At 42.7% G+C, this 13160-nt stretch overlaps 1 protein-coding gene across 15 annotated transcripts in view; it reads left to right on the forward strand.

Annotated features, from left to right (window-relative positions):
* The window catches only part of clasp1a (cytoplasmic linker associated protein 1a), a 98094-nt gene extending 85578 nt beyond the window's left edge, over positions 1-12516 (forward strand). For 9 of the 15 annotated variants that reach the window (XM_085249842.1, XM_085249843.1, XM_085249847.1 and 6 more), the window contains 9 exons: positions 666-794; positions 1121-1268; positions 2199-2445; positions 3810-3866; positions 6713-6906; positions 7052-7180; positions 8650-8856; positions 9257-9373; positions 10507-12516. In XM_085249842.1, coding sequence (XP_085105968.1) covers positions 666-794; positions 1121-1268; positions 2199-2445; positions 3810-3866; positions 6713-6906; positions 7052-7180; positions 8650-8856; positions 9257-9373; positions 10507-10593 — 1315 coding nt within the window. In that variant the 3' untranslated portion in view covers positions 10594-12516. The remainder of the gene's footprint in view (positions 1-665; positions 795-1120; positions 1269-2198; positions 2446-3809; positions 3867-6712; positions 6907-7051; positions 7181-8649; positions 8857-9256; positions 9374-10506) is intronic. The other 6 variants (XM_085249844.1, XM_085249851.1, XM_085249854.1 and 3 more) reach the window with 4 other exon arrangements.
* The last annotated feature ends 644 nt before the right edge of the window (positions 12517-13160 follow it).

A 13160-nucleotide genomic window follows, 5' to 3' on the forward strand; every position in this document is an offset into this window, starting at 1 on the left:
CTGTGTAGCATTTAATAAAAGTCCTAGAATTGTATTCACTGAAATACAATGAATACATTAAAATGCTACAGAATGCTCCTACAGAACAAACAGGGTGGGTAACAGCTATTTTGTATTTTGGTGCCTCTGGTTGACGTTAGAGGAACTGCACTTGATTTTTCCATCCTGGAAGCTGATACATGTTTCTTTTTATGTAAATAGGGACAAAATGTGCTTTCTTTATGCTTTAATAAAATCCAAATGGATGAATTGTGTTTAAAAAAAATTACCTGCCATTAACTATAAAACAGAGAAGTTTGTTTTTGGCACCTTTATGGTCAGAACAGGACTTTCGGTGAGGTGAACAAGGAAACAACCTTGACATTGAGACTCTCCAACTTAAAATCAGTTAAAAGTTCTATTTACATGGATGAACTCGACATGCTCACTTTTTACGGGATTCTGCTTTCCTCTTTAATTAACACTTTCCCGTAATCTTAAAGCTCAGACTAGTTTCTTTTTGTCTTTTCTCTTTCTCTTCCTGCGCACTTGCTGTTTCCTCTCTCTCCTCCCCTCTCTTGTCTCGTCCCGTGCTCTCTCCTCGTGTTGTCGGTTTCCATCCACCTTTCCCTGCTCTCTCACTCCTGTCTGTCCGTCCTTCCCTCCCGGCCGCGCTGTGACAACAGTCGGTTATGGGGTTGGGGTGTCGACGGACTATCAAAGCACCCGCCTGCCCCTCCTCCTCCTCCTCCTACGCCTCACTCCACCTCTGCTGCCCCCACCATAAGGGTCCTGCGCAGAGCGTATTCACCCAGGTAATGAGGCGGGCATGTTGGAGATTGTGGCCTAAGGAATCCACACTCTCATCCTTTTCTTTACCCAGTTCACCAAACCATCTGAGAATGCATGCATTAAACCATCATGTCTAATAAAGTGGAAGCATCCTTTTGAAAATCCATAATTTTTAAGGGTTATGTCAGTCCTGACCTTTCATGCTCTAAATCAGTCTGCTTTTCTGTCAAGAGCACAGCTTCGTCGCATGCATATGTCTGCAGATTCATGTGGCTGTATTTTGCTTTTGCTGCATATTTTATATAAAAGTGCATGCATGCGTTTCTTTTTATGTCTGTGTGTCTGGCAGCATGATGGAGTACGACACGGAGAACATGAACTCAGACGAGATCTACAGCTCGCTGCGTGGCGTCACTGAAGCCATCCAGAGCTTCTCCTACCGGAGCCAAGAGGATCTGAACGAGCCTATTAGACGGGAGGCAAAGAGGGATGATGCAGTAAGCCACAAGCTTCATATCCAGAACCAGTTCTGAAAAATCTGGAATTTCATTTGACATTAAATGCTTAGAATGAATTCTGATCCTTTTTTAAGACACTGCTGCATTACATTTTTCATTTTTCAAGACATTTTTCAAACAGTTTTTAGGTTCTTAGACCTCAAAAGTGGTTTGGCTTTCTGGTTGTATGTTGACCATGAAATAACTGTGCTTTTAGTATCTCCTGCTGGTTTCTGTAACCCTTTTAAACATTTTAGTCGCCACTATTTCGGGTGGTGTTTAGAGCAGTTGTGACCATGTCTAGATGAGAGGGGGGTGCTCTAAGTTGTCAGCTAATGCTCGATAATTTGTTGCCAAGTTACGTCTATTGACTATATGAGAACATCACATCTAAGGGGCGACCGTGGCTCAGGGGGTTGGGAATCGCATCTGTAACCGGAAGGTCGCCGGTTCGATCCCTGGGCTCTCTGTCCTGGTCATTGTGTCCTTGGGCAAGACACTTTACCCTACTTGCCTACTGGTGTTGGCCAGAGGGGCCGATGGCGCGATATGGCAGCCTCGCTTCTGTCAGTCTGCCCCAGGGCAGCTGTGGCTACAACCGTAGCTTGCCTCCACCAGTGTGTGAATGCGAGAGTGAATGAATAGTGGTATTGTAAAGCGCTTTGGGTGCCTTGAAAAGCGCTATATAAATCCAATCCATTATTATTATTATTATTATTACTAATCAGTGCTGACTCAGCCTCTGTAGCCACTGCAGGCAGACTGTGTATGTAATGCACTGATTTGTCTTCGGATACTCTTTCTTTTTGTGAGGCATGTGTCATTTTTTGCTTATTGTTTGGTTTGCTTTCGTATTTTTATGGTTATTTGAAGCTAAAATGGCTCCAGATCTTCTTTATACCACTGCCTAATCCCTCTCCCATCTCGCAGGCAGGGAGAGAAGGAGTAGCTTCCTCTCCTGGGTCTGATGCCCGGCTCGGCTTAGACGTGGTGGAAGGCGGTCGCACTGCCTTGGACAACAAAACTTCGCTGCTCAACACGCCATCGCCGCGCTCCTTCTCTGGGCCGCGGACTCGAGAATTTGCCCCATACGGCTACGGAGAAACCATTTGCACGTACGACAAGAGCGCCCTGAAGGAGGCTGTGTTCGACGATGATGTGGAACAGTTCAGAGACTGTGAGTTTATGCCGATTTTATGTTTTTATGTTTACAGCTCTGAGCAAAGTACCTATGTACCCCAGTCACACGTGCATTAGCTGTTAGAATTTGTTATGTGGCTCAACAAACAACCAACATGCCTCTGAAAATGGTCAGGTACAAGGACTGGACTGAAAAAGTTAAAAAGTAGCCAGTGTAGTAAGAAACACTTCCAGAAAGACCTCCAGAAAGCCTGGATAATGTTACTAAAGAGCACTTTAAAAATTACTTGCTTGAAAGCAACATTTAAAAAAATGAAGGGTGACTGAAGACTATTGCACAGTACTGTATCTGCTTGTGGCATCGTGACAAGATCTAGTAATGTCAGCCAGCTGCGTTTTTCTTCTGGTTGGCGATGTAGTTCGATACAAAGAAAACATCTCAGGCAGTCTTTTTATGTGGTCCAAGCTCCATGAGATGAGCACCATTTAGTTTCTTTATACTGAAGAGAAGGCAGACTTATCCACAACTGATATATCCAAAACTGGAGTACCCATACCAAAACACTCCAGGTCACACATGGGCAAAACAAAGCCCGAGGGCCGCACCCCTGCACACCGAGTCAATCCGGCCCTCAACATCCTCAAGCAAAACAGGTTCCAAAACACGAATAAGAAGAAGCTTAAGGCTGGAACTGACCTACAGAGGAAAATGTAGACCGCTTTAAATGTTCATAGAGTCTTCATATTATTAACTTTTTACTTTTTCCCGAGAAATGTATCGGTTCAATTATTCAGTTTGTGGTCCTTTGCGTATTTAACCTTAGCAAAAATAATGTCACCCACTCCCCATCTATACAATAAGTCAGTTTGATATTGGAGCGAACTGTCACTTTAATTCTCTGATTATTATACATTGTCTGCAGTGTGACATTTAAACTGAAATCTATATTGAATAAGCCTCATGCTTATTCTGGTAGTAGAAAAACATGAAACGAGTTAAATAGCGACATCCACAGAATGAGTATAAAGAAAAAAACAGCTCTTACTGTCATATTGCATGTGAGCCTTTCTTGTCATTCAGCCAAACGTCAGGTCGTGCATTGTGAGCACGTGATGTCGTTGTGAAAACACAAAGGAGCAACAATGTTGAGGCAACAAATGACAGAATTTCCTCCATTTCACTCGGTTAGTTGTCAAACGTCATCCTGAACCAGCCGGTTCGTGTTTACAGCAGACAGAAGAAACCAGTGAGCGTCCAGCCCCTCTGTCGCAGCCGCTCTGTGCTTCACTTGTTGTTGTTGTTGTTGGTGTCATCACATCCTTTTCTCTGCCACTCTCCCCTCCCCTCCCCCACCCACCTCCACCTTCATCCCTCCTCCTCCTCCTCCTCCTCCTCTCCAGGCCGACGTCAGGAAAGCGGTGAAAACAAGATGGCACTCTCCAAGGTCTTTGCTCCTGGTAAACATGCCCACCCTGCACCTCCACTCCACTCACCCTCCACCTGTGTTTGCATTCTTCGCTCAGCTCCCCTCATCGTCTCTCCATCTTTTAACTCCGCCTCTGTGTTAACAAAGTCCAAGCGGTTCTGCTTACAGCTGTAATATTTGAATGTTTCTAATGTTTTCACTGCATCTAATTTGACTGTAGAGATCTATCGTATGAAAAAGTTACCTTTTATATTTTTAATATTAACTGCTCAAACTGTAGATATCTGCATCCTCCGAGGACACACATTTTGAATAACATGAGGCTGCTGACGGGAACGGAAGTTTTCTGTGGGTGATCTACTAACAACGCGTGAATTTGATTTATGAATGGAAATTCAGCCAGTTCATTCCAGTAATGGCCAGCACAGTCTACGAAAGGCAAAATTGACCAGATCTGATAAGTGAGGGGAAAACAGTGAACAGAAACGTTCTGATCTAAAGACTTCAGTTAGAAATAGACAGGAACTGTGTGGGATCTTGGAGATCAGGGTGGCCTTTTTTTTTTTTTTTTGTAATGAATACATTTGACAGCTGAGGTGGAGCACAGGATTGATGAGCTGTTTTCAAAAGTCCACCTTACAGGACTTACTGTTAATAATGTTAATAAAGCTACGTTCACACTGCAGGCAAAAGCTCATAAAATCCGATTTATTTTTTTTTGACCCTGTGCGACCCATATCCGATCATGCTATGACAGTGTGAACAGCACAAATCCGATATTTTCAAATCCGATCTGGGTCACTTTCGTATGTGGTACTGAATCCGATACATATCCAATGTTTTAGAAAGCGACTGCTGTTTGAACGGTCATGTCACATTAAATCCGTCTTTTACGTCACTGACACAAGACAGACGCTAATTATCGGCGCCGGAGAAGCACCCGAGAAGACTTCGCGAACGCTTCCTGGCCATCCAGCGTAGATGTCAGTGAAACTGTTGGGAAGACAACGTGAACATTTTATTTGTACTATATAATCTGCAGATTCTGACAGAAATCTGCAACTATCCTTTGAAGCACCGCTCCTCTCTAAAACAGCAATAAGGATCATTTTTAGGTTATTTACATTATTATGTAAATATGTAATAACTTAAAGCAAAAATTGGGAAACGTAAAGTCCGAAGTCTTTATATTAAGGGCCATCAGTCAAACAATATTGTTTGCTCTGGGTCTAAACAGAGCGCGTTGTGTGTGACGTCTTCTTTTGCGCATGCGGGCCGCTTTGAGCGTTCACACTAGAGCGCGTTTGCTGTCGCATTTTATTTGTAGTGTGAACAAGCAGACAAAAAAAATCGGACTTGATCAAAAAATCGGAATTGAGCATTAAGACCTGCAGTGTGAACGTAGCCTTAGTCACATCCTGAGTGATCCAGAGAAGTTCATGAAGACTGACACATGCATGAAAATGCCCGTTGTTCTCAGTTTCTTGCATGCCACCTGAGGCTGCAGATATTTATTAAAGTCAAAGGAAAGAATCTGACTCACAGCTACCCATGCAACATAAACTGTCACGGTGAATGGAGTGAGCTGTGAGGAGAAAATAAACGAGGATCCACGTGCAGGCACTCGCTGAGATGCAAAGGTGGTTTATTGTAGAACAGAGGTGGAAATGGCAAAACGGAACAAAACTAATCTCTACTGAGACAAACTAAACTATTGAACAGCAAACATGAACACGAACATGAAGGAGAGTCAGCAGAGGCATATGGAGGTTGATAGCAGGGAGAACACACAGATGAAACACGGTAGATTCACAGACAGTCCAGCAACTAGTACACGAGTAGACACGACTTAATACACACAGAAGAACACAGGGAGATTACAAATAGGTGGGGAACACAGCTGGAAGTAATTGACAAGACGAGACATGGGAAGCAAAACTGAATACACTGACATCAGACATAAACCTTCAAAGTAAAACAGGAAACAAGAGACAATTCACAAGACACAGACTAGACACTGAACTAAAAGGGAAACATGGAAAACTCAGGCCCAATACGGGCACAGAACCAAAACCTAGGAACAAACAAAGACATCAAGAAATCAAAGATTAACAATGCAAAACAGAAAACACTGGGTCACCAACCCAGGACCGTGACATAAAAAACTTTTAGAAAAACTCGAATTACATTTAGTGCTGACTACTAAACATATTAGCTGTTTCAAGACAGACATTTCTATATGTTATGTAAGAGATCCATAACAACAGCAGCATCACTCTGGAAGTAGAAAAGTAGAGTCTGTTTTGCCCATTTTATGAAAAAAATAATGTTCATTAAAAAAAGTTTAAAATAAGGTTTTATCACATTCCCTCAGTGCAAAAGCCAAAAGTCTTTGGTAGGCAACAGGAGGAGAAACTCGTTTAGAGAGACTTTCATGCTCTAGTTCAGTGACTTTTCTGTGAGTTTCTTTGTTGCCTGTAATATACTGATGGTTTTTATGCATCACCGCGCTCATAGCTTTGCGCAATTCACCTGTACCAATCACGTGTCCATCTTGACTCTCAGCAGCAATGGTCACAGCCACATCAGGCACAAATCAAGTTTCTACGTTCAGTTTAAGTACCCTCCTCCCAAAATGTGGTCCCTGGAAAGGGAAATACATGTGCAAAAATACCTGCACCTCATCACACCTCCCTAGTGAAGTCCAACAACCGCCAAAGGAGGAATTGCAGATCCAAAATCTGGATGTGTGATTTAAAAAAAAAAAAAAGACATTAGGTGTCTTTTAAAAACAAAAAAAAAGGTTGATGGATGATTATTAGCCCATGGCAGTTCAATTAAATTCTTAACTCTTTCTTCCTGTCCCCTCTCGGTAAGCAGTCGGGCAGGATCACTCAGACCTGGTGGCCGATCTTTTGAAGGAGCTGTCCAATCACAACGAGCGCTCAGAGGAGCGTAAAGGCGCCCTGGTGGAGCTGCTGAAGATCACACGGGAAGACAGCATGGCTGTGTGGGACGAACATTTCAAAACCATCCTCCTCCTCCTGCTGGAGACCCTGGGTGATAAAGATGTACGTAACCTGATAGTTTGTGTACATGTAAATCCCTTTTTTTGTCTCCTTTATTTGTGTTTTCATTGTCTTGATTCAGCGTAATCTGAAGAAACTGAAGGTAGTTTTGTGTGGATGATATTCTTTATGTTCCCATTTCCTGCAGCACACCATTCGAGCTCTGGCTCTGCGAGTGCTGAAGGAAATTCTGAGGAATCAGCCTGCCCGCTTTAAAAACTATGCCGAGCTGACCATCATGAAGACACTGGAGGCGCACAAAGACTCTCACAAGGAGGTACGCAGCTCCCACCACTCCCACCGAGCATGATTTTTGTTTCATAAAGTCGTCATCGATATCTGTTAATGTGGCCGTGCCGTGTTGAAAGTGATGCGGTTCTCATGTCTTTAATGACTGAGTAGCGTGTTCACTTAAACATGAAGTTAGTTTATATATGCAAAGGAGCACATGTGAGAAAGACGAATGCCAATCATGATACATAAACAAAAAGCCTGCAGTCAATGAGATTAATGATTATTGGTTTCTAATAATTTCTAATCCCTGTTGTAGCTCACAATAACCTCATAATTAATACTTTACAGAGTGGTTATCAATATGAGCACTAAAAAAAGTGAAGACAGTAAGTCCAACCTTCGACCCTTCACTCCAGCAGTTATTCAGGTTTACTTCTAGAGAAATTTCCCATTCATGTCGGTCAGGTGTGCAGCAGGGGTACAGAGTGTGTGTAAACACAGATCACGTGTTGATAGCAAATTGAACATAAAATACACAAAAATGCACTCAACCAACCTGAGATGAAACATGCAGATAACCAAAAAAAAACATATCGATCACAGAAATTTAGCATGAGGAATTTTTTTTTAAATGTTTTTCAGCATGAATGAATAATATCCTGCTGAAGAAGTGTAAAGTATGCTGAAGTAAAGCACTCTTTAAAGGGGTTCATAAATCCCAGAGGTTTTTATTCTTTATCTTTAAACTTTTTTTTTTGCTTTTTCTGTATTCAGTTTTTCAGTAATTGCGTTAATCTAAACGTGTGTCATTTTGCAGCCAACAAATTTTCACAAAATCTGTGAAACATGCAAAATTCAGTACAGTCCCGCACTGTACTTACCACACACCAGAAGACCATAAAAAGATGTTTTTAATCATAGACGAGTCATTTAAAAAAAGCTTTATAAAAGCCTAAAATACAGGCATAAAGGTGAGGATATATTGTGTTTAAAGCAAGAGCCATGATAGGTTCAAGTATAAAATCAGGACTGAAAGTGCAACAGTAAGAATACATTAGAATAAGTTTAAAATGTAAGCGTTTTCTGGGGAAGTTCTCAGATCGAAATCAGCCTGTAAACGTGTTTTTCCCATCATGCTCCTGGTGGAAATTTACAAGAAGATAAAGTGTTGAGTGGTGGAGGAGCAGCTGCCTCGTTTCTCTGTTTGTTCTAGAAAAGTAAGTCAAAAGAAAAAAAGGGAGACACTGACTGACAGAACGGAGCTCCTGTTGGTTGTTGGAAACATTTATGGGATTGAAGTTCTCTACTTGAGCACAAAATGCTAAACTGGACAGTGAAATTGTCTGAATTTGGGGGGGAAAAGAGACTTTGGCTTTGTCTGACTTAGTCTCATGCCTGTGATACAGAAATCCTGCTGTTGCCTCAATAACACACCAGCTGATTGCATTTACGATGTGTGATATAAAATTGTTAGCAGCCTAATCTGTTAAAAATAAAAAACATGTTTTTTAGGTTGTGCGTGCAGCCGAGGAGGCGGCGGCGACGCTGGCCGGCTCCATTCACCCGGAGCAGTGCATCAAGGTGCTGTGCCCCATAGTGCAGACGGCCGACTACCCCATCAACCTGGCAGCCATCAAGATGCAAACCAAAGTAATTGAACGCATCGCCAAGGAATCACTGCTGCAGCTGCTGCCCGACATCATCCCCGGACTCCTGCAGGTCTGAGCCCAAAACAGAAGTGCAGATTTGAATGGAATGTGATTGTTTTAGTTTTGCAGGCTGAAAACTGATCAAACCTCCAAAACTGTGAAATAAAAACTCACATTTCAGAAACTTGAATAAACCGAGTTTTTATTTTTAAATGTGTTGCTGGTGTACTCAGCTTGAATAACACAGACAGAGCAAAAACATCCGTGTCAGTGCCACAGAGGCTTATTTGGACAATGTTCATATTTGGACAGTGGGAATTATTTGCCTTATTTGTCCCTGGAAATGTTTGCGTGTACTCTGCACTCTTGGCGACCCCTCCCACGTTCCTGCTGACCTCGTGTGGGTGTGTGTGCGTGTATGTGTGCGTGTACGCGCCTTTGATACCTGATGCTCCCCGGTCTCTCCGCAGGGCTATGACAACACAGAGAGCAGCGTTCGCAAGGCCAGTGTGTTCTGTCTGGTGGCTATCTACTCTGTGATTGGTGAGGAGCTCAAACCCCACCTGGCACAGCTTACGGGAAGCAAGGTACTGACCGTCGCCAGCAAGTCTTTCCATTTGCATGTCCTCACAACGAAAGCACTTGAACAGACGCTGCGCCTTATCATCTTCCCATGTTGTTATTTCTCAGCTGGCTCTCAAATTATAAAGCACAGGGTCATATTTGCCCTTCTAGAGTGTCCTTGAGTTATGTAATGGTTAAGGTCTGAGGGTCAGGTTCACCTGACTGCAACCCCCCCACCTCCACCACTCCCCTTTACTAACCACCACCTGGTCAGCTGGTTATTTAAACGGAGTCACCGCTGCAGTCTTCAGCTGCACTCTAAGATATCATCTTAGTGCTAAAATCACTTTGAGTGGATGCAGTTAATCATTAATAACAATCCTTCCTCTTATCAGCAGCTACATTTTAGGGAATATTTTAAAAAAGTGCCTGTGTCAATATTTTGTGTATGATTACTTTTGAGTTCTTTATCCTGTTTAAAGCAAATTGTCCCTGTGATGAGATTCTCCTGAGAAACAGTTTGTGGTTCTCCTACTACAGCATATTTTTGTATTTCCCTCTATAGTTAACTGATTGTTACATATATCAGTAAAGATGTGGACTGACAGCCATTAGAATAACTTTTGGGGGGATTTTTGTTTTTGTTTGTTTTCCCCCGAAGGGTATCCCCAGGAAGCCAGTCACCAGCACAAACAGTCCAGGCCAGTTCAGTCCAGTTTAGGGACTTCAACTAGCTGCAGCTAGCAGCTCCAGCCACCTGTGTCGCTATCCACCTGTCAGTCAGGGGGGCCACGGCCCTAATTTTAAGTCTCGCTACCATACAATGGAGTGAGTTATAATTGCATTGACCACCTGTAGAGTTGTTTTGAAGTGGTAAACTACATAAAGACATTCTTGAGGCAGGCTGTAAACTTGTTTATTTCTGCTGGAGCGTGCAGGTGTTTGTGCTTTTCATGTTTCAGCCTCACTCTACCTCTGCTCGGTTTAATTGCATGACGAGATGTCATGAGTGCTTTCATCATTTTAAAGGAACCAGCCAAATATTGTGTACTTTTTGCTTCCTATCGCCCTATCTGACTCATGAAGAAGTTTATTCCTCTTTAAGACAGTCCTGTGCTGATATAAAGAGTAATTTCTCAATTCTTTCCTTTTGCAGATGAAGTTACTGAACCTGTACATCAAGCGTGCTCAGACGACAAACAGCAATAGCAGCAGTTCCTCAGATGTCTCCTCTCACAGTTAATGGAGGTGGTTTCATCCATTCCAAGACTCCAGATCAGACTTGTCTGTCTCTGAGCATCACCCTCCTCATCACGGCTCTGCAGCTCATCCTCTCGACCCATTTTGTTCCTTCGTGTCATCCGCCTCCGCTCTGGAAATATCTGAACGGGACTGCTGTCCTGGTTTCAAGTTGGTGGGGAAGGATTGGACACATTTGGATTTTTGGATTTAGGATATGGCGCTTTCTCCTCCTCCTGTGGGTCCCACCATCTCCACATCAGCTCCAATCTGTTTCTCCTTCATCCCTTCTGCTTTTAGATTTGTTTCTATAAGTGGAAAATATTCACATCAAAGAAATGTTTCAGATCATCTTCAGTTTGGGATGAAATGTCATTTGGCTGGCCCAGTGATGGCAACAAGCCCATAAAGTGTGCAGTGAATTCTGTTTTAAGGGCATGAAGACCAAATATTGCAAGGCGGAAAAAAAATTAGATATGGACAGAAAGACAAAACGAGGAAGTCCTATGTGAGCATTTTAGTTCAAGGCTCATATTTGATTGTAATTTCTTTTTTTTTTTATGCGCTCGTTTCTCTTTAGGAGTGGCTTAAAACCCAAACTGTCACGATTACAAAACAGATCTCATGTCTAAACAGAACTGACAATCCTTCACATTTCGTGCAGATCTTTTAACAGAGAACACAAACCACCGTCGCTACATGGAGTGGAAGCTAAGCCTGTTAAAAGCCGTGACGTTTGTGTCGTTTTTAACTTCCTGCTTCCATTTGTGTCTGAGCGCTTACTCTGTCTTACAGGAAGTCCTTTGTAAATACAGCAGATGAGGAGTTGGGGGAGAACAGGCCTTACATTTGTGGACTGCAGAGAGTGAACGGGATGTACGGCGCCGTCACTCTCGGCTCTTTAAAAAAAAAAAGAAAGAAAAACAAACAAAAAAATGTGAATCTGCAGCAGAAGCCTCCACAGCACTCTCAGACATGTGACCGTGCAAACACAGTATTACTCGTTTCCTCTTTCACAGCTTCTGCAATAACCACATAGAAATCAAAGGTGTTTTGTACATACACTTTCTGACCGCTGCTTCACGGAAAAGCAGACTTTTTCTTTTTTTTGGCTTGCATGAACCTGCGGCACGCGTCAACTCAGTGCTGCGCGGAGAGCCCGGAGCTTCTTCGGCTGTTAAAGTGCACTTTTAACATCATGAGATCACTCGACTCTGAGGAGGCGCTCGTACGGAAAAGGTACACACTCTGTGTTTAATTTATTCTGCTGTAAAGTTTTAAGTGGTGGATTCCTGCTGTGAAGCACTTCATCGATTCCCTGATTGGGAAGAAGTTTCTCAGTCTGATCAGCTTTTAATTATTGGACCTGATTTGGTTTTCATGGTCAGTTGATCTGCTGTAGTTTTTTCTTTATAATACTCTGAATAATGAATAATAATGCTGATTCCTGATTTGTTGAAATCCGCTGAGAATGGTCCAACTCTGCTTCTTTAAGGAAATGAATGTACAGAAACAACACAGTGAATTTGCTGGTACTCAAAAGGATTTAACTTTTTCTTTCTCATCGTCCTTCAGCACGCTCATTTAATCCGCTGAGTTTTTACCAGAAAAGCAAACCTGCAAACTGGTGAAAACCCACCAATCTTCTCGCATCTGTCGTCTCGTCGCTGGATCTAAAACAGACGCGACGGCGTTCCTTACAGACTGTTCACTATGCATGTTCAGCAGTCTTTCTTTGGCTTCACGCGCTCTGTAATATTTACACCTGTATTTATATATTTTATTTGATCTTATTGTATTTAGTTCTGTCATGATGAACTGTACAGAAGGTTTTTTGTTTAGTTTTTTTATGTTAACATCAATGTGTGATCAGTTTGCAGCGATGTAAAAAACTGTTTGCTGTAGAAATAAAAAGACCGAGAACTGATCTCAGCTCTTTCTGGCCTTTCACTCCACATTTCACAATTCCCCCCTCTTACTTCATCGTGTGTAACGTTCAGAGATTGGATCAAAGCTCGGATGGCGTCGTCTTTGTTTCCCTCGCAGGTTGGACCTGCATCCGAGCGCTGAGGTGTGCTTAGCGGCTCTGGATAAACATTAACCCGGGCAGACTTTGAGATGACCTGCTCTTAATCTGTCACTCCCTTGAGGAGCTATGAGGGGTGAGCTGCAGGGGTTTCTACTCAACCTGCTGAAACTAAACCTGCAATAAAGATTAATGTGCCTTTTTCAAATTTAAATATCATCATTTAATTGTCATTTAAGCTGCTGTGTTGGCTTTTAGAAATATCAGAGATGATAAATATGCTTACTGACATTCATTTGAGGGCTTTTCCTGTGTTTGTTTCCTGAAAGTCCCCTCTAAACATCCTCACCCACAGTGAGTGTTTTGTTGGCAGTGTCAACAACTGATCAACTGAAGCTGCTATTAATGCATCACCCGAGGTGGACATTGGTAGTGGGAGGTGTGCCGGCGCTCTCCGCCTCTCAAAGGTCATCCAAGGTATGCTAATAGCAGGCCTGATGACATCACTGGAGCCATATAAGGGGTGTGTGGCGAGGCTGGGCTGC

This window comes from Mchenga conophoros, linkage group LG16 (assembly GCF_057382185.1).
Source record: "Mchenga conophoros isolate Kocher_MC1m ecotype Shallow Benthic linkage group LG16, M_conophoros_male_GT1.1, whole genome shotgun sequence".
In the NCBI taxonomy this organism is placed as follows: Eukaryota; Metazoa; Chordata; class Actinopteri; order Cichliformes; family Cichlidae; genus Mchenga; species Mchenga conophoros.